The sequence below is a fragment of the Pagrus pagrus genome (genome assembly GCF_965226575.1).
Source record: "Pagrus pagrus genome assembly, chromosome: 19".
NCBI classification, from domain to species: Eukaryota; Metazoa; Chordata; class Actinopteri; order Spariformes; family Sparidae; genus Pagrus; species Pagrus pagrus.
Window position 1 is genome coordinate 566728 of NC_140203.1, and position 26656 is coordinate 593383.

General features: G+C 44.5%; 3 protein-coding genes across 3 annotated transcripts; 2 read left to right on the forward strand and 1 right to left on the reverse strand.

Moving 5' to 3' along the window:
* The first annotated feature begins 117 nt into the window (after positions 1-117).
* Positions 118-2923, forward strand: LOC311275385 (uncharacterized protein). The gene is made up of 2 exons (XM_084383906.1): positions 118-371; positions 1093-2923. Exons 1-2 carry the CDS (start codon positions 200-202, stop codon positions 2712-2714), a joined length of 1794 nt encoding a protein of 597 aa, XP_084240032.1. The 5' UTR covers positions 118-199; the 3' UTR covers positions 2715-2923.
* Positions 2924-8181: 5258 nt separating this feature from the next.
* LOC311275226 (uncharacterized protein) lies at positions 8182-17772 on the reverse strand. The gene is made up of 3 exons (XM_084383573.1): positions 17517-17772; positions 16411-16791; positions 8182-10304 (listed from the first exon to the last, which is right to left on the reverse strand). The coding sequence occupies exons 1-3, from the start codon at positions 17686-17688 to the stop codon at positions 8779-8781; spliced, it is 2079 nt and encodes a 692-aa protein (XP_084239699.1). The 5' UTR covers positions 17689-17772; the 3' UTR covers positions 8182-8778.
* Positions 17773-18258: 486 nt separating this feature from the next.
* Positions 18259-26071, forward strand: abraxas1 (abraxas 1, BRCA1 A complex subunit). Its single transcript, XM_084383574.1, has 9 exons — positions 18259-18494; positions 19905-19995; positions 20069-20105; positions 22851-22917; positions 23005-23201; positions 23433-23552; positions 23633-23717; positions 23804-23915; positions 24893-26071. Exons 1-9 carry the CDS (start codon positions 18291-18293, stop codon positions 25168-25170), a joined length of 1191 nt encoding a protein of 396 aa, XP_084239700.1. The 5' UTR covers positions 18259-18290; the 3' UTR covers positions 25171-26071.
* The last annotated feature ends 585 nt before the right edge of the window (positions 26072-26656 follow it).

A 26656-nucleotide genomic window follows, 5' to 3' on the forward strand; every position in this document is an offset into this window, starting at 1 on the left:
CAAGTTCTGAACAAAATGTCTTCAGTCGGAAGCGGAACTAAAAGCCTCCGCACTTCCCCTGTCGGAGCTGAACAGCGTGACACCAGCGGAAGTAAACAGCAGCAGCTAGTAGCATTAGCTGCTTCCTGTGTGATGAATGAAGTGGAAGACGGTACTGAGTCACAGCGCAGCTCATTATTGAATTAGTAATTAAAGAACAATGAGTTCCGCGGAGAGTTTGAGAGAGTTTGTCAGCGAGCGACTAACTGCTGCTGCTGAAGAAATATTCCGAGTGTTTCAAACAACTATCGTCCAGTACGAGGAGGAGATCGACCGGCAGCGCGTCATGCTGGATATCTGCTGGAAGCCCCAAGTGAAGTTACACAGGATCGGTGAGGACACGTTATTACTTTATAACGCTGGTGTTCAGAGCCCTGCAGTGGCCACAGAGGGGAGATATGCATCGCAGCCACGTTTCACTACATGGAGCGAACATACGAGTGTTTCCCCCGTGTTGGTTCATTCCACTCGGGACTCCGGAGGTTCTGAGTGTCCGCTGCACGGCTGGGCTCCGTTCTATAGAAGCCCGCAGCGAAACTCCGCGCAAAAAATGCTGATTTTACACACAAACCGTTCAGAACAACATGAGCAGCACTAAAACTCAACAGAAAGAGGTGTGACTCATTCAACCTATTAGGAAGACATGTCGGCATTGGTTTTGAGTCAGTGGGTCAGATGAGCTGGAAGCTATCGGAAAAAATGTAGATTTTACATTTAAAACATTAATGACAAATATGAGGAGCATTAAAGTCCATATAACGAGGTGTGTCCTAATCACCCAGTGTATAAATACAATTCGGCATTGGTTTTGAGTCAGTGGGTCACATGACCTGCAGAATAGATCAATATTTTTATGAAATCAGCTCATTACACATTAGCAGTTAAAAGAGGTGTTATATGAAGACATTTAGTATAATTTTTAATTAAATCATAACAGTCAAAGAAAGGACACTGACTGGAGAATCAACCTGATGTAAATGTTTTTGATGGTGGAGGAAACCCACGCAAACAATATGTGTATTCATTCACTGGCGTTGTTCTCTGTCCCTCCAGAGCTCCCACAGCAACATGTCTGTAAGGAGGAGGAGGTTCTGGCTGACCAGCAGCTCTGTGACCAGGAGAGGAACTCCAGCCTGGACCAAGAGGACCCAGAGCCTCCAGAGATTAAAGAGGAACAGGAGGAACTGTGCACCAGTCGGGAGGGAGAGCAGCTTGTACTGAAGGTTGAGACAGATACCGTCATGTTGACTCCAACTTATGAGGAAAGTGACCGCAGTGAAGCAGAACCAGAAAGTGACCGCCAGCTCCTCTCTAACAAATCTCATGTAGCTGAGAGCCAAGATCAGAAAGGAGGAAAACATGGAGATTCAGGATCAGCTGGAGATGGAGAGCCAAAGCAAAAGAAAAGACATCGCAGACGCAAAAGTCACAGTGATAATGCAAAAAACTCGACCTCATTAGACATTCACCATAACACTCACCCAGGTAACAAGTCTTTCAAATGTGACACATGTGGAAAGGCTTTCAAGTTTAAGTCCCTGCTGAATGCACACCTAAGAACCCACACAGGTGAGAAGCCGTATTCTTGCAAAACATGTGGGAAAGATTTCAGCCAACGTGCAAATTTAGCAGTCCACATGAGAATCCACACAGGTGAGAAGCCTTATACCTGTGAAATTTGCGGGAAGGCTTTCAGGCTCTTTAATTCATTAACTTATCACATAAGAACTCACACAGGTGAGAAACCGTATTCTTGCAAAACATGTGGGAAGACTTTCAAGCAAACCGGTGCCTTAACTTATCACATGAGAATCCACACAGGTGAGAAACTGTATTCTTGCAAAACATGTGGGAAAGCATTCTCTGCTTCAGCAAATTTGAAATTGCACATGAGAATTCACACTGGTGAGAAGCCGTATTCTTGCAAAACATGTGGGAAGACTTTCAGGACTCGTGGCATATTAAAACAACACATGAGAACTCACACAGGTGAGAAACCGTATATTTGCAAAACATGTGGGAAGACTTTCAAGCAAACCGGTGCCTTAACTTATCACATGAGAATCCACACAGGTGAGAAACTGTATTCTTGCAAAACATGTGGGAAAGCATTCTCTGCTTCAGCAAATTTGAAATTGCACATGAGAATTCACACTGGTGAGAAGCCGTATTCTTGCAAAACATGTGGGAAAGATTTCAGTTATCGTGGTCAATTAAGAGACCACATGAGAATCCACACAGGTGAGAAGCCTTATACCTGTGAAATTTGCGGGAAGGCTTTCAGGCTTTTTAATTCATTAACTTATCACATGACAACCCACACAGGTGAGAAACCGTATTCTTGCGAAACATGTGGGAAAGATTTCAGCCATCGTGCAAACTTAACACGTCACATGAGAACCCACACAGGTGAGAAACCGTATACTTGCAAAACATGTGGGAAAACATTCTCTGCTTCAGAGAGTTGGAAATTGCACATGAGAACTCACACTGGTGAGAAGCCGTATTCTTGCAAAACATGTGGGAAAACATTCTCTGCTTCAGAGAGTTGGAAATTGCACATGAGAACTCACACTGGTGAGAAGCCGTATTCTTGCAAAACATGTGGGAAAGATTTCAGGCATCATAGTTCCTTAACACGTCACATGAGAACCCACACAGGTGAGAAATGGTAACTTTGTAAGACCTGGGGAAAAGTTTGTCTGATCAGTCTGCTTTGAGGAATGTAAGGGAACTTCCCAAATGTCCCTTTGTTATGTTGGTATGTTATTCTTGCATATGAAACTTAAAGGATAACTACCGTTTTTTACAACCTGGACCTTATTTCTAGCAAACTATATGATCATTTACTCACCCAGATAACTTTGGTGTCATTTGAAGTCGTTCGGACATAATTAGATCCAGCGTAGCGCCGATGTATCCATATAATGCGAGTAACGGGGCAGCAACACACAGCCTCTATAACGCATTATCTGTCACGAAACTAGTTCATTTCACTAATATTTTGTCATGATACACTCGTGCTATTCCCCTCTGAGTCCGGGCTCGTCCGTTATCAACATCCGGGGTCAAACTAGCAGTAGCAGCTACAGGTAAACAAGCCGCGCTGTCGCGGGTGCGCGCGCAGCTCAGAGACGACATCTTCCAGGTCAGAGGTAGTAGCTCAACCTACAGACCCCGGATGTTGACAACAGACGAGCCCGGACTCAGAGGGGAATAGCACGAGCGTATCGTAACAAAATATTGGTGAAATGAACTAGTTTCATGGTAGATAATGCGTTATATAGAGGCTGTGTGTCGATGCCCCGTTACTCACATTATATGGATATATCGGCGCTACACTGGATCTAATTTCGTCCGAACGATGCCGAATGACACCAAAGTTATCTGGGTGAGTACATGACCTTATATTTTGCTGGAAATAAGGTCCAGGTTGTAAAAACGGTAGTTATCCTTTAACGAGTGTATTGAAGATGTTTTCAGAGTGAAAACATTGTGTCTGTGGGCCTCTCATGGTTTATGTCATGTGATAGTTTTATGGTTGCAGAGTATTTGGTTTCAGAGCATATGTGATAGAGAGGCTGAAAAACCTAAAATAGATAAGACAACAGACACTTGTCCAAGGAGTTCATCCTGAAGAGTATTTGTGTAATCTTTCTATGTAGCCCCTCCTAATATGTGTTCTGAGAATGGTTGATATATGAAACTTAAACTATGGGATGTACGTCCATGTTCAATTTATGTTAACCTGTGAAGAAGGGGGGGGGGGGTAATGGCAGTGTTATTCTAAGTGGTCCAGATGTAACCTTGTGACCTCTACGATTGTGTGTTTTGGATTTTTACAACTATGAACAACTGAGAGAGACTGCCTCTTCTCAGTCAACATCTATGCGCTGCTGATGCGTGACTCTTGCTTGCAAGCAATAAAGAAACTTCTAGAAAAGAAATATTGCGTTGAAATTTGTGTTTTGACCAACTCTCATCTGCACGAGACAAGTAACTGATTTTCAGTTGCCACGACACGAGACATTTGAGAACACGGACAAGTGAGTGGCTTGTACTTTACAAAATATGTTGGAGGTGATTCAGTTCCATTGTTTCATGCATAACTGCAGAACCTTAACTTGAAATGACATACTTGAATAATTCTCAGAGGATCAATATACACAGGAGAAATGATGAGCTGAAAGCTGAATGTGTACAATTTCCCTTTGAGAAAATATGTTTGTGTCAATATCTTCATGCTGATTTGCCCATATTTGTTAACATGATTAAAAAGTGGAGTTAATCGGTCTCGTGTCCCACTTATCGCTCCTCGTAGCAGTTTAGAAAAGAGAACCACATTTCTTTGTGGAATTAAGCAGAGTAGATCTACACCTTAATACAAAGAGTACTTCCTCAGCAGATGGAGTCTGCTCTGACCGTTCTTACATTGTGCTGCAGTGTGATGAGACCAGTCCAGTTTATTGATTAGGTGAACCACAAGGTACTTGTAAGATGTCACCATCTCAATGTCTGTTCCCAGGATGTTCACCTGTGTGCAGGGTTGTTTGCGCCTGCGGAAATCCACCACCAGCTCTTTGGTCTGCCCGGCGTTGAGCTGGAGGTGGTTCTGCTGGCCCCAGTCCACAAAGTCCTTAATAAGTTCTCTGTAGGCTCTGTCGTCCCCGTCCCTGATGAGGCCGACGATAGCAGAGTCGTCAGAGAACTTTTGTAGATGGCTGTGGGGTGTTTGGTGCGAGAAGTCTGCACTGTACAGGGTGAACAGGAAAGGGGCCAGGACTGTTCCCTGTGGGGCCCCCGTACTGCAGACGACTGTGTCCGACACACAGTCCCGAGTCCTCACGTACTGTGGCCGGTTGGTGAGGTAATCGAGGATCCAGGTTGTGAGGTGTTGGTCCACCCCTGTGAGCTCCAGCTTGTCCCCCAAGAGTGCAGGCTGTATGGTGTTGAAAGCAGTGGAGAAATCAAAGAACATGATCCTCACAGTGCTTCCAGGCTTCTCCAGGTGAGACAGTGATCTGTCCAGGAGGAAGATGAAGGCGTCGTCCACTCCGATGCCAGGCTGGTGGGCAAACTGGAGTGGGTCCATAAAAGGACCCACCAGAGGGCGGAGATGGACAAGGACCAGCCGCTTCAGGGTCTTCCTCAGGTGTGAAGTGAGAGCAACTGGTCTGTAGTTGTTGAAGTCCTTTGGGTGAGGGATCTTTGGTACTGGTACCACGCAGGTGGTTTTCCAGAGCAGTGGCACTTTTCCCAGCTTCAGGCTCATGTTGAAGATGTACTCCACAATCCTGCACAGCTGGTCTGCACAGGACTTGAGGAGCCTGGAGCTGATCCCGTCTGGACCCATGGCCTTCTTCACCTTCATCTTCCTCCGTTCATTCCTCACCTGGATAGTGGAGAGGGACAGATTGGAGCGGGGGGGCCGAGTGTCGGTAGGTGGGTGAATGGGGGGCAGTGGGGGGAGTCTGCAACATGAAAGCAGTGGAGAGGGAGGTAGAGGTGAGAATGGGGCAGGAAACGGGGGGATGGAAGAGGTGGTGGGGGGCAGCAGAGCTGACTGGACCGGGGGAGGGGTGGGTGTCTGGTCAAACCTATTGAAGAACAGGTTCAGGTCGTTCACCCACGTCTGATCCCCGGCAGCCTGAGAGGCTGGTTTCCTCAGCCCTGAGATGGTTTTAAGGCTTTTCCAGACTCCACTGATGTAACTCTGCTGCAGCTGGACCTCCATCTTCCTCCTGTAGCTGTTCTTCCCCTCTCTGATCTTCCTCCTCAGCTCCTTCTGCACAGCCTTCAGCTCCTCCTTGTTTCCTGACCTAAAGGCCCTCTTTTTCTCCTTAAGGAGAGCCTTTATGTCACGATTAATCCAGGGTTTGCTATTTGAAAAACACCGTACATTCCGGTTGGGAACAGTGTTATCAACACAGAAGTTTATGTAGTCCGTTATGCATCCTGTTAAGCTGTCGATGTCCTCCCCATGAGAAACACACAGTTCTTCCCACACAGTAGAGTCAAAGCAGTCCCTCAGAGCCTCTTCAGACTCCTCAGTCCAGGCTTTAACTGTGTGGGTCTCCACTGGTTACCTGTTAGGGGCTTGTAAACAGGCAGGAGATGAACCAGGTTGTGGTCAGATCTTCCCATGGGAGGGAGGGGGGATGAGTTGTATGCCTCCTTGCTGTTGGCATAAAATAAGTCCAGTGTTTCATTGTCTCTGGTGTGGCAGGTGAAATACTGTGTGAATGTGGGCAGGGTGGAGGACAGAGAGGCATGATTGAAATCCCCAGAGATGAGGAAGAGGGCCTGTGGGTGCTGTGTCTGCAGTGAGCTTGTGACTGAGTGGAGAAGGTCGCAAGCTGCATCAGCGTTAGCAGAGGGGGGGATATACACAGCGAGTACTATCACCTGTGTAAACTCCCTTGGGAGGTAGTAAGGCCTCATGCTAACCGCTAAAAGTCCAATGTCCTTACTGCAGACCTGTTCTTTAACAGTGATGTGCCCAGAGTTACACCATCTGTTATTAACAAACACAGCCAGCCCTCCTCCTTTCCTCTTAATGCTCTCTGCCGTCCTGTCCGCCCGCCGCATATGAAAACAGCCCAGGTTAGCGTCCTTGTCTGGGGTCAGTGCCGTTAGCCACGTCTCAGTGAGCACCATGATGCTGCTCTCACGGTAGTCCCTCTGATGCCGGGTCAGTGCCGTTAGCTCATCCATCTTGTTGGGGAGAGATCTTCATTCCCCATGATGACAGACGGGAGGAGGGGTCTGTAGCGTCTCCTCCTGCTATGGCGAGCAGCTCCAGCACGGTACCCGCATTTCCTCCTCTTCAGCCCGTGCGGGACATCAGGCCGCTTGAACGGCAGCACCGCGGCACTACTGAGGGCCAACAGCTGATCCCTACTGTAAACAATAGGGCAGCATACAGGCTCCCCGGACATGGCGCAAAACAGCGAAAAAAAAACAGTATTAAGTCCAGGAAACAAGCAAGTCTGGTCTCCATACTGCCCGGAGAGAGAGCTCCAAATAGATGTTAATAAAAATTGTCAAAAAGTACAAAAGAATATAAAAAGAGGAAAAAGCTCAGAAGTGAGCGAGAGCTGCTGCAACAGGCTGCCACTCACGCGGCGCCATTTTGACCAAAAAGGTCACATATTATACTGTTTTTCATCAATTTCACACAGCTGTCAGGGGTCCAACAGCAATGTATTGAAATGTATTGCCCCAAACCCATCAGTGGTCCTGAAGTTCAGCTGTCTGAAAGGGGCTCTACTGAGCTCTGCTGAGAATAGGCTGTTTCTGTGCCTGCACCTTTAATGCTAATGACCTCCGTCTGTCAGCGCCTGCTACACGCCCCTCTCAGGGAGAGGACGCAGCTGATGCTAGCGGTAGCATGTGCTAGTGTTTACGGTAGATGTATCACTATGGCTTGCCGAGACGCTGTCGTTCAACCATACCAGTTTGACCCGGAGTCGGACCCAGATGGAAAGGCTCCTGAAGAAATATAGACTCTGCGGCTGCAGCAGGGCGTTTCAGAGTGGTTATTGTGTCTGAGTATGTTATTTTGTTTGTTGTATGTGTTGCTACAGTTCCTATGGGGTCATCCCTATGTTCCCCAGGTCCTATGTTCCCTGTGTCCTAAGTTCCCCGCTGTGTATGTGACCGGGTGAAGTGAAGGGTTAGAGGTTACGGTTACGGCTAGGGTTCCCAACCGGGGAACATAGGACCTGGGGAACATAGGTACGCTCTGTTCCTACCATGTAGCTAATGCTAGCTCCTGCTAACGGTAAAGGCAACTCATAGTTATGACTTCACCATACTCATAGGCAACTATAAATACTATCAAAACGTGGCGACACTTACCTGTGGCTCGGGGTCTGCCAGTCCAGAGGCACTGTCCCCGACTGCCACGCGATGTTGCAGAGACGTGTCAGCCAAGACAGCCCCACAGCATCCAGAGACTTGAGGTACTCAGGGTGGATCTCATCCACCCCCGGTGGCCACCGGGGAGCTTCCGAACTACCTCGGTGACTTCGGCAATATTATTGCTGATATATCGTGCATCCCTAATGATAACTATATCAGAAAACATCACAGCATTACAATGACCGATAAAGGAATAAAAACAGAATGCTTTCATTGGTTGAACAAGAGCTTTATTATATTTCCGTAAAAACATTATGTCCTCACAGACTTGAACCTTGGCATAAACTTGAAATATACAGTATATGTTACGAACAGAACAGTCTGGAAACACACATTTATTTTCCCTACTTTCTCTGAATGAACTTCATGAAGGAGTTTTCCTTCTGTTGTCACAGTGTCTTTCAGAGCCAGTTCACCTCTGGCTTTCCAACAATGACTCGTTAGGGCAGCTGTCCTGATAGTGCTGAATCTGTCTCAAAGGCAACCAAGGACAATATATGACGTACCCGGCTTCAGACTCTTACAGACAGTCTTCTATTAGTGTATAACGTGAGCTGAGGATCACACAACATGACATAAGATAACGTAGGTAATGTAGTTTCTTGTTCTTACAAATACTCCCTGTTCAGGAATTGGTCTGGTGCAACAGTGTTTTCACTTGTAATGTTCTCAAGAATGGCGTCATGTCGGGTTGGATTCTCTGTGACTGGAGTAAGGGTTTTGCAATTAGGTGGCTCCTCACTTCTGAGATCTTGTGTGTTTTGATCATGAAACACAAGAAATGAATCATCTCCCACATATTTTGCTAATACAAGGCTACTCGCCAGTATGTGTTTTCAAATGTCTCGTCAAATAAGACCGATCAGAGTATGTTTTCCCGCAGGTCTTGCAAAGGAACGGCTTCTCACCTGTGTGGATTCTCACATGGACTTTCAAACGAGACGACTCAGAGAATGTTTTCCCACATGTTTCGCAAGAATATGGCCTCTCACCTGTGTGGATCCTCGAATGCTTTTTCAAACGAGACAACTCACAAAATGTTTTCCCACATGTGGTGCAAGAAAATGGCCTCTCATCCGTGTGGGTTCCCATGTGGATTTTTAAGTTGCCAAGAGTCCTAAAAGCCTTCCCACATGCTTGGCAAGAAAACGGCTTCTCACCTGTGTGGATTCTCAAATGCCTTTTCAAATGAGATGACTCAGAGAATGTTTTCCCGCATGTTTCGCAAGAATATGGCCTCTCATCCGTGTGGGTTCTCATGTGAAGTGTTAAGGAACTATGATGCCTGAAAGCTTTCTCGCATGTTTTGCAAGAATGCGGCTTCTCACCTGTGTGAGTTCTCATGTGAACTGTAAAGTGAGCACGACGGCTGAAAGCTTTCCCGCATGTTTCGCAAGAATATGGCTTCTCACCTGTGTGTGTTCTCATGTGAAGTGTTAAGGAATTATGATGCCTGAAAGCTTTCCTGCATGTTTTGCAAGAATGCGGCTTGTCACCTGTGTGACTTCTGATGTGGACTGTTAATTCACCACTACGCTTGAAACCTTTCCCACATGTTTTGCAAGAATGCAGCCTCTCACCTGTGTGAGTTCTCATGTGAGCTGTTAATTCAACATGTCTCCTGAACGTTGTCCCACAAGTTTGGCAAATAAACTTATTCTGATGCATGTGGGATCTCATGTGAACAGTTAACTGTCCAGGAGTCCTGAAAGCCTTCCCACATGTTTTACAAGAATATGGCTTCTCACCTGTGTGGATTCTCATGTGAACTGTAAAGGAACTCTGATGCATGAAATCTTTCCCACATGCGTTGCAAGAATACGTCTTCTCACCTGTGTGGGTTCTTAGGTGTGCATTCAACAGGTACTTAAACTTATAAGCCTTTCCACATGTGTCACATTTGAAAGACTTGTTACCTGGGTGAGTGTCATTTTGAATGTCTGATGAGTTTTTTGCATTATCACTGTGACTTTTGCGTCTGCGATGTCTTTTCTTTTGCTTTGGCTCTCCATCTCCAGCTGATCCTGAATCTCCATGTTTTCCTCCTTTCTGATTTTGGCTCTCAGCTACATGAGATTTGTTAGAGAGGAGCTGGTGGTCACTTTCTGGTTCTGCTTCACTGCGGTCACTTTGCTCATAAGTTGGAGTCAACATGACGGTATCCGTCTCAACCTTCAGTACAAGCTGCTCTCCCTCCCGACTGGTGCACAGTTCCTCCCGTTCCTCTTTAATCTCTGGAGGCTCTGGGTCCTCTTGGTCCAGGCTGGAGTTCCTCTCCTGGTTACAGAGCTGCTGGTCAGCCAGAACCTCCTCCTCCTTACAGACATGTTGCTGTGGGAGCTCTGGAGGAACAGAGAACAATGGCAGTGAATGAATATACATATTGCTTGCGTGGGTTTCCTCCACCATCAAAAACATTTACATCAGGTTGATTCTTCATAAGGCCAAAGTGGGAGGTGTGTGTGTTTATTAACAACTCGTGGTGTGGAGATAAACAGACTGTTTACAAGCACTGTTTGCCAGATGTGGAGTTTTTACTGCTGAGATGCTGTCCCTATTATCTACCGAGGGAATTTACTGCTACCACGGCAGCGCTCAGCAAACTCCAGGACGTCACGAGCGCACAAGAGACAGCGGTGATAAAATAAGCATCAGGATGAGCCTCCTGATGCTTATTTTATCACCGCTGACGACTTTAACCAATGCAATTTAAGGAATGTGTTTCCTAAATATTATCAACATGTGGATATTCCCACCCATGATAAGAACACACTGGACCATGTTTACAGTTGCATACGCGGTGGCTACAGGACTGCACCCCGCCCCCACTTTGGACACTCGGACCACATCTCTATGTTCCTGTATCCGGCCTACAGACAAAGACTGAAACAAACAAACCCTGTGACTAAACATGTTAAACTCTGAAACCCTGACACTGAGAGCACCCTGTTTTGCTTGGACAGACTGGAATGTGTTTAAAGCTGCAGCCACTCTGGAGGACTCTTCTGTCAGCATACAGGACTATGCTGAGTATGTGACTGGGTATATTAGCACTTGTGTCGACAACATCTTGCCCACCATACAAGTCAAGAAGTTTCCAAACCAGAAGCCCTGGATAAACAGTCAGGAATGTCACATGGCGTGTGCCTGCTCTCTTGCATTTAGATCAGGCAATGAGACAGAGTACAAAGCTGTAAAGTATGGACTGAAAAAAGCCATCACAGCGGCCAAAAGGCAGTACAGAGAGAAGCTGGATGGATTCTATTATACTGCTAACTCCGGATGGATGTGGCAAGGCCTGCAGCACATCACAGACTACAGGACCACCACCAACACCATCAGCTCCACAGACAGCCTGCCGAATGACCTCAATACATTTTACACCCGCTTTGAGACCTCCAGCCACACCACAGAGAGAAGGCACACATACACCGGGACCACCCGACCCCCCTCCCCTCCACCGACCGTCTCATCAGACCAGGTACACAAAGTCCTGAGGAAGATCAACCCCTGCAAGGCAGCTGGACCAGACAATATCCCTGGATAGGCTCTCATAGCATGTGCCAACGAGCTGGCTGATGTTCTCACCTCCATCTTCAACCTTTCCCTCAGCCACAGCACCGTTCCCTCCTGCTTCAAGACCACAACCATCGTCCCCCTTCCCAGGAAGAGCCCACCCACCTGCCTGAATGATTACAGACCAGTAGCACTCACTCCAATCATCAAGTGTTTTGAGAGAGTGGTGCTGGCCCACATTCAGAGCAGCACACCGGACACCCTGCAGCATGCCTACCAGTCCAACAGGTCCACCTCAGTTGCTGTCGCTTCTGTTCTCCACTATTCCCTATCCCACTTGGAGAATAAAGACTCCTACATCAGGACGCTCTTTGTGGACTACAGCTCCGGCTTCAATACAGTCATCCCCCACAAACTCACCCACAAACTGTCTACACTTGGTCTGCCTACCCTCTGTGACTGGCTCCTAGACTTTTTGACTGGCAGGCCCCAGTCTGTCAGGATTGGTAATAGGACTTCAGCCAGCATTAGTACAAATATTGGCAGTCCACAGGGGTGCGTCCTCAGCCCCATTCTCTACACCCTGTTCACCTTGGACTGTGTCGCCTCCCACAAGGACAACATCATCCTAAAGTTATCAGACGACACCGCAGTGATAGGATGCATCACTGGTGGACACGAAGCGGCCTACAGGAGGGATGTGGCCAGTCTGGTGTCATGGTGTGAGGACAACAACCTCACCCTCAACACGGACAAGACGAAGGAGATAATAGTGGACATGAGGAAGAAGAGGAGACCTCATCAGCCACTGTACATTCAGGAGCTTGAAGTAGAGTGGGTGAGCAGCTTCAAATACCTGGGCGTCCACATCAGTGAGGACCTCACTTGGTTACTCAACATCACACAGCTGGTAAAGAGGGCCGAACAGCGGCTGTATTTTCTGAGGAGGCTGAGGAAGTTTGGCATGTTGCCTGAGATCATCAGCAACTTCTACAGCTTCATTGTTGAGAGCATCTTGACTGGCTGTATCACCGTGTGGTACGGCAGCACTACTGCTATGGACCGCAAACGCCTGAAGAGAGCGGTAAAGACTGCTGAGAAGATCACCAGGACTCCACTGCCCTCTCTGCAGAGCATCTACCACTGCAGAGTCCACAGGAGAGCCGCCCCCATCCTCAAAGACCTCACCCACCCCCAGCATGGACTGTCCACACTGCTACCCTCAGGCTGGAGGTACAAAAGTGTTGAATCCAAGACCACCAGACTAAAGAACTCTTTCTTTCCCACTGCCATCAGACTCCTAAACAGCGGATAGGAGTTCACAATCACGTCTGCCTCATATTACTGTCCCGACTGTTTACATTTTCAATTGCACGGCTCACATTTGCACTGTTTTATTATTATTATTATTGTTGTCGCTTTTTTCTTTATTTTTCACATGCTGCCTTTTAAAACTGCTTTATTTTATATGTTCTTGTCGTATATAATATATGTATATATAGGCATTTTGTGGACAGCAAAGGAAGAATTTCATTGTACAGGGAAACATGTTTCCTTACTGTGCATATGACAATAAACACTTTGAATCTTGAATCTTGACCAAGGCACTGGCTAAGATCTGGACTTGGTCCCCGGGCACGTGCACACGGTGCCCACTGCTGCCTCAGGATGGGTTAAATGCAGAGTACCAATTTCACCTTGTTGTACATTGTATGATATGTGGTCAGATAAATACTGAGAAAGTAAAAGCAGTCCTACAACAGGCTGGTAAAAAAGCCATAGCCATAAAAGTTGGGTCATTTAATAAAAACATAAAATAAAGTTAAATAATATTCAGTTCCATAAAACAAAACCCCTAAAACTTTGCAGTGAAGCCAGATGATTTATTAAATAAAAGTAAACACTCTGGAGCGAAATAAAACTACACCCCCTGTTGGCAGTAAGAGGAAACACAGGAACCATCAATAAGTTACTGTCCGACTCAAACAAAGGTAATGGTATGTTCAATAGCTTCTTACTGTTAAAATTATGATTTTAGCAAAAAATAGGTAAACACACAGCTCAGTGTATATTTGAATGGCTGTAAGAAAAGACTTTTATCAATATAAGTCATATTGAATAAACCAGACGTCAGTCAACGTTGCACCACAGGTCAAACACACAATAGTTAACTTGCAAAACGTGGGAAAGATTTCAGCCGCTGCAACACTGTTGCACCAGACCAATTCCTGAACAGGGAGTATTTGTAAAAACAAGAAACTACATTACCTACGTTATCTTATGTCATGTTGTGTGATCCTCAGCTCACGTTATACACTAATAGAAGACTGTCTGTAAGAGTCTGAAGCCGGGTACGTCATATATTGTCCTTGGTTGCCTTGGAGACAGATTCAGCACTATCAGGACAGCTGCCCTAACGACTCATTGTTGGAAAGCCAGAGGTGAACTGGCTCTGAAAGACACTGTGACAACAGAAGGAAAACTCCTTCATGAAGTTCATTCAGAGAAAGTAGGGAAAATAAATTTGTGTTTCTAGACTGTTCTGTTTCGTAACATATACTGTATATTTCAAGTTTATGCCAAGGTTCAAGTCTGTGAGGACATAATGTTTTACGGAAATATATTAAACCATGTGAGTGTAAAGTTGGCAGGTGGCCCATTCTTATAGATCGGCCGTTGACTTGCATGTTGGCATTAAGCTTACATTTGCGTGTATACATAGAGTGATTGAGTTCTGGAATAATGTGCTTCGAGTTTAAATGTAAGAAAAGGAAGTCAGATTCAGACATTTTGCCCTTCAGAAGTAATGTTTCTGTAGAATGACCCTTATAGTAAATTGTGGTGATGGTCAGACAGCTCGTGCATGTTCATACAGTTTCAGGATGACTGAGACACGTGGGGACAGATATACAGGGTTTTATAAATCTGACAAAAGGACTGTATATGCATGTTTCCTGTTTTGTGTGTACACAGACCTGAATATAGACTTTTATACATTTGGACTCAGGACTCTTTTACATGACTAGGGTTGTAACCATCTCAGAAAACATCAGAGCGTCACTGTGTATGGTAATATACATTCATCATTATTATTAATATTATTAACAGTTACAATGACCCATAAAGGAATAAAAACAGAATGCTTTCATTGGTTGAACAAGAGCTTTATTATATTTCCGTAAAAACATTATGTCCTCACAGACTTGAACCTTGGCATAAACTTGAAATATACAGTATATGTTACGAAACAGAACAGTCTGGCAGCATTTATTTTCCCTACTTTCTCTGAATGAAATTCATGAAGGAGTTTTCCTTCTGTTGTCACAGTGTCTTTCAGAGCCAGTTCACCTCTGGCTTTCCAACAATGACTCGTTAGGGCAGCTGTCCTGATAGTGCTGAATCTGTCTCAAAGGCAACCAAGGACAATATATGACGTACCCGGCTTCAGACTCTTACAGACAGTCTTCTATTAGTGTATAACGTGAGCTGAGGATCACACAACATGACATAAGATAACGTAGGTAATGTAGTTTCTTGTTCTTACAAATACTCCCTGTTCAGGAATTGGTCTGGTGCAACAGTGTTTTCACTTGTAATGTTCTCAAGAATGGCGTCATGTCGGGTTGGATTCTCTGTGACTGGAGTAAGGGTTTTGCAATTAGGTGGCTCCTCACTTCTGAGATCTTGTGTGTTTTGATCATGAAACACAAGAAATGAATCATCTCCCACATATATTGCTAATACAAGGCTACTCGCCAGTATGTGTTTTCAAATGTCTCGTCAAATAAGACCGATCAGAGTATGTTTTCCCGCAGGTCTTGCAAAGGAACGGCTTCTCACCTGTGTGGATTCTCACATGGACTTTCAAACGAGACGACTCAGAGAATGTTTTCCCACATGTTTCGCAAGAATATGGCCTCTCACCTGTGTGGATCCTCGAATGCTTTTTCAAAGCAGACTGAAAAGAGAATGTCTTCCCACACGTGTTGCAAGAAAATGGCCTCTCACCTGTGTGGGTTCTCATGTGGATTTTTAAGTTGCCAAGAGTCCTGAAAGCCTTCCCACATGTTTGGCAAGAAAACGGCTTCTCACCTGTGTGGATTCTGAAATGCTTTTTCAAACGAGACGACTCAGAGAATGTTTTCCCGCATGTTTCGCAAGAATATGGCTTCTCACCTGTGTGTGTTCTCATGTGAAGTGTTAAGGAACTATGATGCCTGAAAGCTTTCCCGCATGTTTTGCAAGAATGCGGCTTGTCACCCGTGTGAGTTCTGATGTGGACTGTTAATTCACCACTACGCTTGAAACCTTTCCCACATGTTTTGCAAGAATGCAGCCTCTCACCTGTGTGAGTTCTCATGTGAGCTGTTAATTCAACATGTCTCCTGAACGTTGTCCCACAAGTTTGGCAAATAAACTTATTCTGATGCATGTGGGATCTCATGTGAACAGTTAACTGTCCAGGAGTCCTGAAAGCCTTCCCACATGTTTTACAAGAATATGGCTTCTCACCTGTGTGGATTCTCATGTGAACTGTAAAGGAACTCTGATGCATGAAATCTTTCCCACATGTTTTACAAGAATATGGCTTCTCACCTGTGTGGGTTCTCATGTGAACTGTAAAGTAAACACGACGGCTGAAAGCTTTCCCACAAATTTCACAGGCAAAAGGCTTTTCACCTGTGTGGATTCTCTCGTGATCTGTAAAGTTAGCACGACAACTGAAAGCTTTCCCACATGTTTTGCAAGAATATGGCTTCTCACCTGTGTGGGTTCTCATGTGTAGTGTTAAGGAACTACGATGCCTAAAATCTTTCCCACATGTTTTGCAAGAATACGTCTTCTCACCTGTGTGGATTCTTAGGTGTGCATTCAATTGGGACTTGAACTTAAAAGCCTTTCCACATGTGTCACATTTGAAAGACTTTTTACCTGGGTGAGCATGAGCTGTGTGAGGTCTTTCCTTTTGCTTTGGCTCTCCATCTCCAGCTGATCCTGAATCTCCATGTTTTCCTCCTTTCTGATCTTGGCTCTCAGCTACATGAGAGTTGTTAGAGAGGAGCTGGCGGTCACTTTCTGGTTCTGCTTCACTGCGGTCACTTTCCTCATAAGTTGGAGTCAACATGACGGTATCTGTCTCAACCTTCAGTACAAGCTGCTCTCCCTCCCGACTGGTGCACAGTTCCTCCTGTTCCTCTTTAATCTCTGGAGGCTCTGGGTCCTCTTGGTCCAGGCTGGAGTTCCTCTCCTGGTCACAGAGCTGCTGGTCAGCCAGAACCTCCTCCTCCTTACTGACATGTTGCTGTGGGAGCTCTGGAGGAACAGAGAACAATGGCAGTGAATGAATATACATATTGCTTGCGTGGGTTTCCTCCACCATCAAAAACATTTACATCAGGTTGATTCTCCAGTCAGTGTCCTTTCTTTGACTGTTATGATTTAATTAAAAACGATACTAATTTGTCTTCATATAACTACATATGTTAACTGCTAATGTGTAATGAGATGATTTCATAAAAATATTTGAGTTATTTCTGCAGGTCATGTGACCCAGTGACTCAAAACCAATGCCGAATTGTATTAATACACTGGGTGATTAGGACACACCTCGTTATATGGACTTTAATGCTCCTCGTATTTGACATTAATGTTTTAAATGTAAAATCTACATTTTTTCCGATAGCTTCCAGCTCATCTGACCCACTGACTCAAAACCAATGCCGACATGTCTTCCTAATAGGTTGAATGAGTCACACCTCTTTCTGTTGAGTTTTAGTGCTGCTCATGTTGTTCTGAACGGTTTGTGTGTAAAATCAGCATTTTTTGAGCGGAGTTTCGCAGCGGGCTTCTATAGAACGGAGCCCAGCCGTGCAGCGGACACTCAGAACCTCCGGAGTCCCGAGTGGAATGAACCAACACGGGGGAAACACTCGTATGTTCGCTCCATGTAGTGAAACGTGGCTGCGATGCATATCTCCCCTCTGTGGCCACTGCAGGGCTCTGAACAGCAGCGTTATAAAGTAATAACGTGTCCTCACCGATCCTGTGTAACTTCACTTGGGGCTTCCAGCAGATATCCAGCATGACGCGCTGCCGGTCGATCTCCTCCTCGTACTGGACGATAGTTGTTTGAAACACTCGGAATATTTCTTCAGCAGCAGCAGTTAGTCGCTCGCTGACAAACTCTCTCAAACTCTCCGCGGAACTCATTGTTCTTTAATGACTGATTCAATAATGAGCTGCGCTGTGACTCAGTACCGTCTTCCACTTCATTCATCACACACAGGAAGCAGCTAATGCTACTAGCTGCTGCTGTTTACTTCCGCTGGTGTCACGCTGTTAAGCTCCGACAGGGGAAGTGCGGAGGCTTTTAGTTCCGCTTCCGACTGAAGACATTTTGTGCAGAACTTGTTTAAAACTTATCTCATGGAGGATTTTAAGCCGAAATTAAATAAAACACGGAGCAAAGAAAACAAGTGACAGACAGTTTTCACTATGAAGTCTGCAGCACGTCACAGGATTACAAAATAAATAAATAGTTAGAATAATTGCGATGGAGCAAATCTGAAATGTCTTAATAATATAATCGTTTTTCCCGATTTATGATTTTTGAGTATTAGTTCAATATTTGTTTTTCAAAGAATATTCAGCCTCTCTGGGATAATCAGGTTCAGGTGTAGAGGTTTTTGAAAAGAGATCTGGTCCAGTGTGGTTTAGGTGTGAAAAAACAGTGAACTGTCCCTTTGCTTGTGTGTATTAACGGTGTCACACATTTGAAAGTGTCTCTCAGACAGCAGTGAGGCTGCACACTGATGTCCACCTGCTTCAGTACCAGTAAAGAGGTGGACAGACGAGGACTCGCTCAGCGTGACTCCAGTTTCCCCTCACTGTCCAACCGGAAGCTCGCTTCAGCGTCTTCATCGTCAACAAGCATCATGGCGGAGCCGACTGTCCGTGTGTCCGGGATTGTGTTATCGTCTTTAATGTTCCAGCATGTGAACAGTGATTCAGACGTGGTGAGAAACACATTCACATCTCATTAAAGTGGCTGTGTGTCCAGTCGACCTGCCGGGCGGAGTGTCAGGTGGAAGGGGATTAGTAAGCTAGCAAACAGAAAACCGCTAATAACACACTTTGAAGTTGATTAGCTCCTGATTAATAGTTTAATTATGGAGTTTTCATGCTGTGATTTGGATCACAGGAGAAGCGTCTGTCGGTAAAGTGACGGTAAACCTGTCAACACTGGATTTCTGCAACTTTTTAAACCGAGCTAAGACGTTAACAGTGCTGCAACACCAGACTCCGTTCAAAAATATTCATATTTAACATGACACCGAATATTAACAAATATGCACCGCTTTTGAATCATGACTGAATGTTTGTTTCAGTCATGCAGGTGTGCTGGTGAATTCGGCAAATGTATAAACTAACAAGCTTTTCTTAAGAGTCGAATTTTAACGTAATGAACTGGCGCCCAGTGAGCGCCACCGCTGACTTATGGTGGGAGTACTGGTGGTCAGTGTGTGTGACTGGGCTCGTATGGAGGAACCAACAAATAAACAACAGACTGCCTGTTTCCTCCTTTAATCTATTTTATTTAGAACATCGACAATCAATCGATTAGTTTCCAACTATTAAATTAATCGGCAACATTTTTGAGAATTATTTGACTGGTTTGAATTTTTTCTTTTTTTTTTTTTTCTTTCAGGAAAATTGTCACATTCTCTGCTTCAGCTCGTTAATGTGAATGTGTTCTGGTTTCTTTCCTCCTCTGGGACAGTAAACTGAAGGGTTGTGGACAGAACAAGACGTTTAAAGACCAAACCACTAATGGATTAATCCAGAAAATAATAATTCATTGCAGCCCTGAATTTATTCACTCATACGACTGCAGCTGTGATTATCTTCATCACTGATCAGTATGCTGATTATTTTATGTAGGAATTGTTTAACCTTGAAATATTAAAAACTGTTAATGTCTTTAAATGTTTTGTTTTGTTCAACTAGAAGTCCATCTGCAATGTTTCATCATTACTAATATTATATATTCCATTTTATCTTATCATCACTTTCTACAAGTAGTATTGTGTCATTTTATTATTGTTATTTTTCATGCTTATAATACATTTTTACATATAGTACTGTGTTGTTTTATTTGTATTTAATCCTTTCGCTTGAATCAATTATCTGTTGATCCGCCGATGGATTAATTATTTTATTATTATCTATTAAATTGGATCTTATGTTTAGTCTTTTTAAATCCTATTCAGATGTTTTGAGTTTAATGTCCACTGAAAATCATAAATTCTGTGACCGACACACAGCTCAGTGTATAGTTAATGTTGAATAAATCAGACGTCAGGTCAAACACACTATAGTGTCCATAAAGTAATCTGTAGTTGTATTTCTGTGTGGTCACTGTGCAGGAGGGTCTGATCCTCGGAGAGAGCAGGATCGAGGAGCAGATCACCATCAGTGACTCTCAGGCTGATCACATTCACATCGAGGAGGTTTACAGTAAGTCAAACACGGTCACACACAGTCAAACATCCTCACTGTCACATGATGACCATCTTTATTTCTTTAACAGATATCCAGAAGCACATCGCCTGCTACAAACTGAACGAGTGAGTACAGCTGGACAGGAGATGACGTCTTGACCCCAGACCGGGGTCCTGTTCTTCAGATTCAGATGTAGTTCTTCGGCTCTTTTAAAGGGACTTGGGGCAGGATCATGAAATAAGACTCAATAGTGACTCGCCGGCTGTCGATACCTGACGCAGGAGGCTACCTCATTGCTTTGGTTTTATCCACTACACATGAAGCAGCCGGGAAGCCGGCTCACTGTGTGTAGTGACACACAAGCGCGGCGATTTACATTTACGGTTGATGCAGTCTGAAGGCACAGGCGAAAGCAAAGACGGCATGTTGGCGGACAGAAATATTGTCTCTGATATGGGATTGCTGTGTGTGAGCAGCTAATGTTACTACACAGACACACACAAACCGTTAGCTTGCGGCTACAGCCAGCTGCTAACGTCACCTCCCAGATAACCGGTTGGGCTTTCGGTCCCGTATATAAAGGGACATATTTTTTAACTCTTCGGTTTCAGACTAAAGGACCGTGGAAAATGCGCAGTCTGTAACTATTCAGTGTTACACAGCGGTGGACTAGGTTACATGTTTGCAGCTACCTTGCATGTTAGGTCACTCTGAGTCCTCGTGATCTCATATGATTTTTAAATCAAGCTCTTAACATGACCAGTAATGTTTTCTTACCTGGTTACTAGGAAATGAGCCACGTCAGCATCTGTTTTCAGTCCCAGTTCAAGTTGGAGCTGCCTCCGTGAGTCGAATGCGTATCCAATGTGTATTCTGGTGCCAGCCCGGCTTTGGTCCTAATTTCGTTTCGACTCACGACATGCCGCTGATAAAACCTTTGTTTTCTTCCTACTATGACTTTATAGTGGACTTGGTGTGGTGGTGGGTCGTTTGCTGGCTGTAGCAGACTCCATTACTACCCAAACACTAGTTTGGGTCCGCCGCGTTTGTTTTCTTCCCGTATCCAAGTCGAAAGCAGGTTGAGGACGCGCCTTCAGCGTCATCTGATGTCACGTCCGCAAGACTGAACGGGAAATTCGGGCCCCAATTGCAGTACATTATGCAGCACGCAGCCTGTTCAAGGCAATGGAGAGATACGTGGGTTGGTCTTTTTGGTTTTGAACGCTTCATCACCCATTAGCATTAAAAAACTTAAAATGCATGTTTATGATTTCCCAGATCCTGCCCCAAGTTCCTTTAAGAGAGCCGGTTCTTCTGGCTCAGCTCACTAAAGACAGCCGGCTCTTTCGGCTCCCAAGTGGCTCCTCAGATTTTTTGTTGCTTAAATAAATTTATTACCAAAAATAATGTAAAATGATGTGTAAATTGAATTACTAATGTACAAAACATACATTATATAACATGTTTATTATTTATATGGGTTATTATACTAACATGGAACAGAGTGCTACAAAAAAAACAACTTAAAGTACATAGCCTTTTGCACAAACTGTGTCTTAGAGCTGTGGCTTGTAGGTCCAGGTGGTGGTGTGCTGCAGACGCTGCAGCAGCAGCAACAGTTGCAGCAGACAAACTGGCACTTTCATTAGCAGGTTCACTTGCTTGTCTTTTTTCTTCCAACTGCACTGATGGATGTTCAGTTCTAACGTGCCTGTGCAGGTTATGTGTAGAGCCTGCTCCATATGAGACTCACACAGACACCACCACACATCATGTAGTTGACCAATCACGTGCGGCTTGAACAGAAAAAAAGAGAGAGAGAAAAACAAAGCGGCTCCGATCGTTGACTTCAAAGAGCCGGCTCCGATCGTTCACTTCAAAGAGCCGGCTCCGATCGTTGACTTCAAAGAGCCGGCTCTAAGAGCCGTTTCGTTCGCGACCGACTCAGACTAACACGCTGCTTTATTCTCATCCAACTGGTTTTTATTATTTCAGAGCATTTTGAGGATCGATTATTGTTTTTAATGGAAAAACTACATTTTACATAACCTCAGTATCACCAGACTCCATACCAAATTGCCTAATTTTAAGCGTTGTTGAGATACTTCATGAACTTCAGAAACTCTGTCTCTGACAGACTCTGAATCATTGTCTCCTTCTGGTAAATTCAGCACTAAATGAAAACAGTAAGTTTTACTTTCCTTGTAAAAAGTGTCAGTTTGTGGCAGCATGGCTGTACCAGCCTGTCTGCTTCTGTGTCTAAAGTGCTAATGCACTGATTTCACCATTTACACTCAATTTATGAAAGAAGAAACATTTTATTGATCTAAACATGTCACATTTTACAAACACACTAAACATGTCACATTTTACAAACACACTAAACAGTAACCAGTATAGGCGACTTCTTTGTCCCCAGACTCCCTTAACAAATGTGTCAGTTTAGTGAGTTGTTGAGTTGGAGACACTTTATAAACTGTGTGAAACTCTGTCTCTGACTGATTCTGACTTATTTGTTCCTTCTTGTAAATTCAGCAAATGTTCTACATGAACTTCTTTCTGTCTTTGAGTAGAAACATGGAGTCTGTTTGTCCCAGTGATGGACGGGTTAGTTTGTTTATAGAGCGGGAAGTGAAATCTCATCACAGGTGTCACTCTGTCAATGTCAGGTGTGGACTGAGGGACTGAGAGCTGAACACCTGTGATCGGATCACTCAGGACGAATGTTGACAGCAGGTCTGAACATTATATCGTTGATGTGACTGCTGAGTGCTGATCATGTGATTGCATGTAGATGTGTAGGGAACATAAGATGAAGTCCCAGCAGCTGTCACCAGATGTTTGTCACGTCCTCATCTTTGTGTCTGCAGCTTCTACAACAATGTGGGAGACGTGAATGTGGACGCTGTAAAGACGATCCTGGCAGAAAATAAGCAGGTAAAACTTCACACTGATAATCATCAGAGGAGCTGAACAGTGGATTTGAGACGTCCGACTGATCTGTCGTGTGTTTACCACCTGGAGGAGAACCTGATTGGTTGGTACCGTCAGCGCAGGAACACGGACCAACAGATGACATTCAGGGAGAAGGTCGTCCACGAGAAGCTGAAAAGCGCTCTGTCCAACCCTCACATGATCTTTGTGCTGCTGACGCCCAGCAAGGTAACGGCTCCAGGTTCAACACACAGGATGGAGTACGCTGCCTTCATCTCCCGCAGCAGGTAACTAACGACAGCTGCTCACCTGTCCTAACATCCAATCAACATGCAGGTCTTCATAGTGTGTGAGTGAATTGTTGTAGGTCAGAGACTCTTTTCATTCAGCGTCTACAGTCATGAAACAACATACCGCTACGTTTACTGAAGTGACAGATCATCCCTGTGTTACAGAGAGTCTCTGTGTGTTTTCTGCTCTGTTGTTGATGAACTGTGTTTTTTCCCTCCTCTCTGAAGGTGCTTCATGAACGTCCCTGTGCTGGTCAATAATCTGGGTTTACTGGAGCAGCTGGCGTACTGGAAGGTGTCAGCTCCGTGCTCTGCAGCAGGTTATAACCTCACCATGAAGAAACACAGGTACGATCCTGCCACGGTGAATAGGGGGTTTGCATATCGTCTGTGTGTTTGATCATGTGACTCATCTTTTGTCGCTCCAGCGCCAAGTTCTTCTCCTCCAACGGGCTGCTGAGAGACGTCAACGAAGTGAACAAAATGAATGAGTCGCTGCAGTCGGAGCTGCAGGTGAGCAACAGCAGGAAGTGTGTTTGAACGTGTGTTTGCTGCTTCACACACACTGTGGCTCAGCTTGTGTGTTTTGTGTTGGACAGAAAGCGTGTGGGGACGTGGAGGAGAGTGAACGTCTGGTTGAAACGCTGCAGGCAGACGTTTCAGTTCTGAGGAGACGACTAAGAGAGAAGAAGCAGAGCAGCGCAGGAAAAGGTTCGTTATGTATCCGACTGTTACTGAATAAAGTCATTTAGTTTAAAAAAAAGAGACCAACAGAGTCAGATGATCAACGTAGTCATGTACTGTAGTCCTGGAACAACATGTTGATTCATAGCAGAGCTCTTCTCCGAAGACACCCGTAGACCTGAGAGCATCTGTCCAGTAATTGATCAGTTATTTTCCATTATTGTCAACAGTGAAAAATTGCCAAAAATCCTCCACTTCCAGCGTCTGTAATGTGAAGATGTGCTGCTTTTCTCTATATATTAAATATTGAATATTTTTGTGTGTTGAACTGTTGGTCAGACTAGACGAGATGTTTGAAGTTGTCAGTTTGGACAAAATGGGCATTTTTCTCACCTTATCTTGAGAGTTTGTAGACAGATCAGGATTATTAATAATCACAGCAGCATCACCAAAGTCTGGCCCTCAGGGCTGCAACTAACAACTGTTTTCATTATCAATTATTTTCATGATTAATCATTAAGTCTATACTGCCCAAAGTGATGTCTTTAAATTTCTTCTTTTGTTTAGTCTTATTAAAAATAAATGGGGAAATATGCTCAACAAAATGTTGGTGATTAATTTTGACTTACGACTAATTGAGGAATCGTTGCAGCTTCAGCTGACAACACTGTGATTATTATTAAATTCACTCTTTCTGTGTTTATGATGATAAACAAAACATCCTCACAGTTAACAAGCAGGAACCAGACAATGTAATGAAACGATTATTGAAATAGTTTGCAAATGATTTTCTTTCACGTGGCTCATCGATTAATGGACTAATCGTTTAGACTCCGGTGACTGTCACTGACTAGTTTTGTTGCCAAAAAGGTACAAATATCTGTAGCTAGACGAACAGTTTCCATTAGTTTTCAGACGGTTTCAGACTCCTGGTTAAATAAATCCTGCACCTCTGTCTGTAAGTGAACACTCAGTCATGAAGTTAGCTTTGTGTCTGTCTGCAGCTTCAGATGATTCACCTGAGCAGAAGAAGAACCTGCTGCTCCACGAGGCCGTCAGAGCTCTGTTCGCCTGCTCTCCTCTGTTCCACACTCAGACTTTAACCCTTGAGGCGTTTCCCGTCCCCGCCGTCTGCTGCAGCGCCAAGCCGGACGAAGACGAGTCCACGACAGACGCTCAGGAAACGGTGTCCCTGCTGTGTCCCAGCAGGACAAACTGTAGGAAAAGGCCGAGAGAGACGCAGCCACTGAGGGAGAGGAAACGCACCAAGAGCAACTCGTGATGTGAAAATAAGTTTCTGCTTTGTTTTCATGGAACTGCGTCTGGATTTTAACCACCACTTTAACATGAAGCTGGTTTTAATGTCACTGACGATGAGAAAGTCACAAAGTTAACCACGTGAAGATGAACGGTCATCTGATTGATTCAGAGAATTGTTTCACGATGTTCGTTTTGTTAAAACGCGGTTGCTTTCATTCATTTAATTGTTGAAAACACTTTATTTATTGTGTGGAAAACAAAGACTCTACGGACACGCTCGCAGCTGTGAGGCTGTCGGCTAAATGCTAACACGTTGAGGTTCATCATCTCCGTTTGCCGTTTCTAATTAGCAGTAAACACAAAGTTGGTCTGAGAGCACATGACTTAAGTGTTTGACCGGAGAATAAAGTAGTTTGGTGAAGCAGACTTAAGTCTTTTAATATTTCCCTCCATTATAATCATCCTACAACGTGTCCGAGCGTCTGAATGATGTGACTACACACTCCTGTCAGAACTAAGAACGAAGTGATGAAACACAATAAGTCTGTCTGTCCGTCCGTCCCCCCTCAAAGCTGTCCAAGCAAACACTGAACCCAAAGTTTATATTCTCTTGAGATACATCAAGAGAAACTCGGATGGAGGTTTTGTTCCAAATCAAAGAGCCTCTTTGCACTTTACTCTTTTTACTTCTGTTCTTGTGGTTGTGTACAAGATGTGGACCATCATTATAATGAACACATAATGAACTTCTTTTATAAAGTCCAACTGTATTCAAGTGTAAATCAAAGCACAACATTTGGTTCTGGCCCCTTTTTTCACTTCCTGTATTTTTTCACATGTATGTATAAAACACAACTCAGATTCTTAACCTGGAAAAAATTGTATGAAAGACTAAGGTGGGAAATTAAACTTGCTTCAGGGTTTCTTTTCTTTCTTTCTGTTTTAATTGATTTTGCATAACAAATTAGAATTAGGGAAAGTTGACAGGGCTGTGAAGGCAAAACCAAACAACCACGTAATATGTCTGACGTGTGTATAACCCTGTGTGTGTGTGAGCTGTAGCCATACTGTTGGTATGACTGATGGAGACGTTGGAGAAGTCTTGATTGGTTACATCTCAGATTACCGTCCATTCAGGAAGAAAACACTCGTTGCCCCTCTTAAACGTAGACTCAAAGATGTACAGTTGTTTCGTATATCTGAAGGGGTCTGAGGAGACGTCCAGTCCCTCCGAATAAAGTCGAGACCAAACCATTTTCCCGCCTTGACCTTGTCATGACCAGGGACATTAATAGTAGTCTAGATAAAAGACTTTATTGACTTGGAAAGTTTTCTTTTAAACTTACACACGTAAATGTGAATCATGGCTCAGTTCAAACAGGAACGAAGAATCCCATACATACACATATACACCGATCAGGCATAACATTATGACCACCTGCCTAATCTTGTGTTGGTTCCCCTTTTGCTGCCAAAACAGCTCTGACCCGTCGAGGCATGGACTTCAC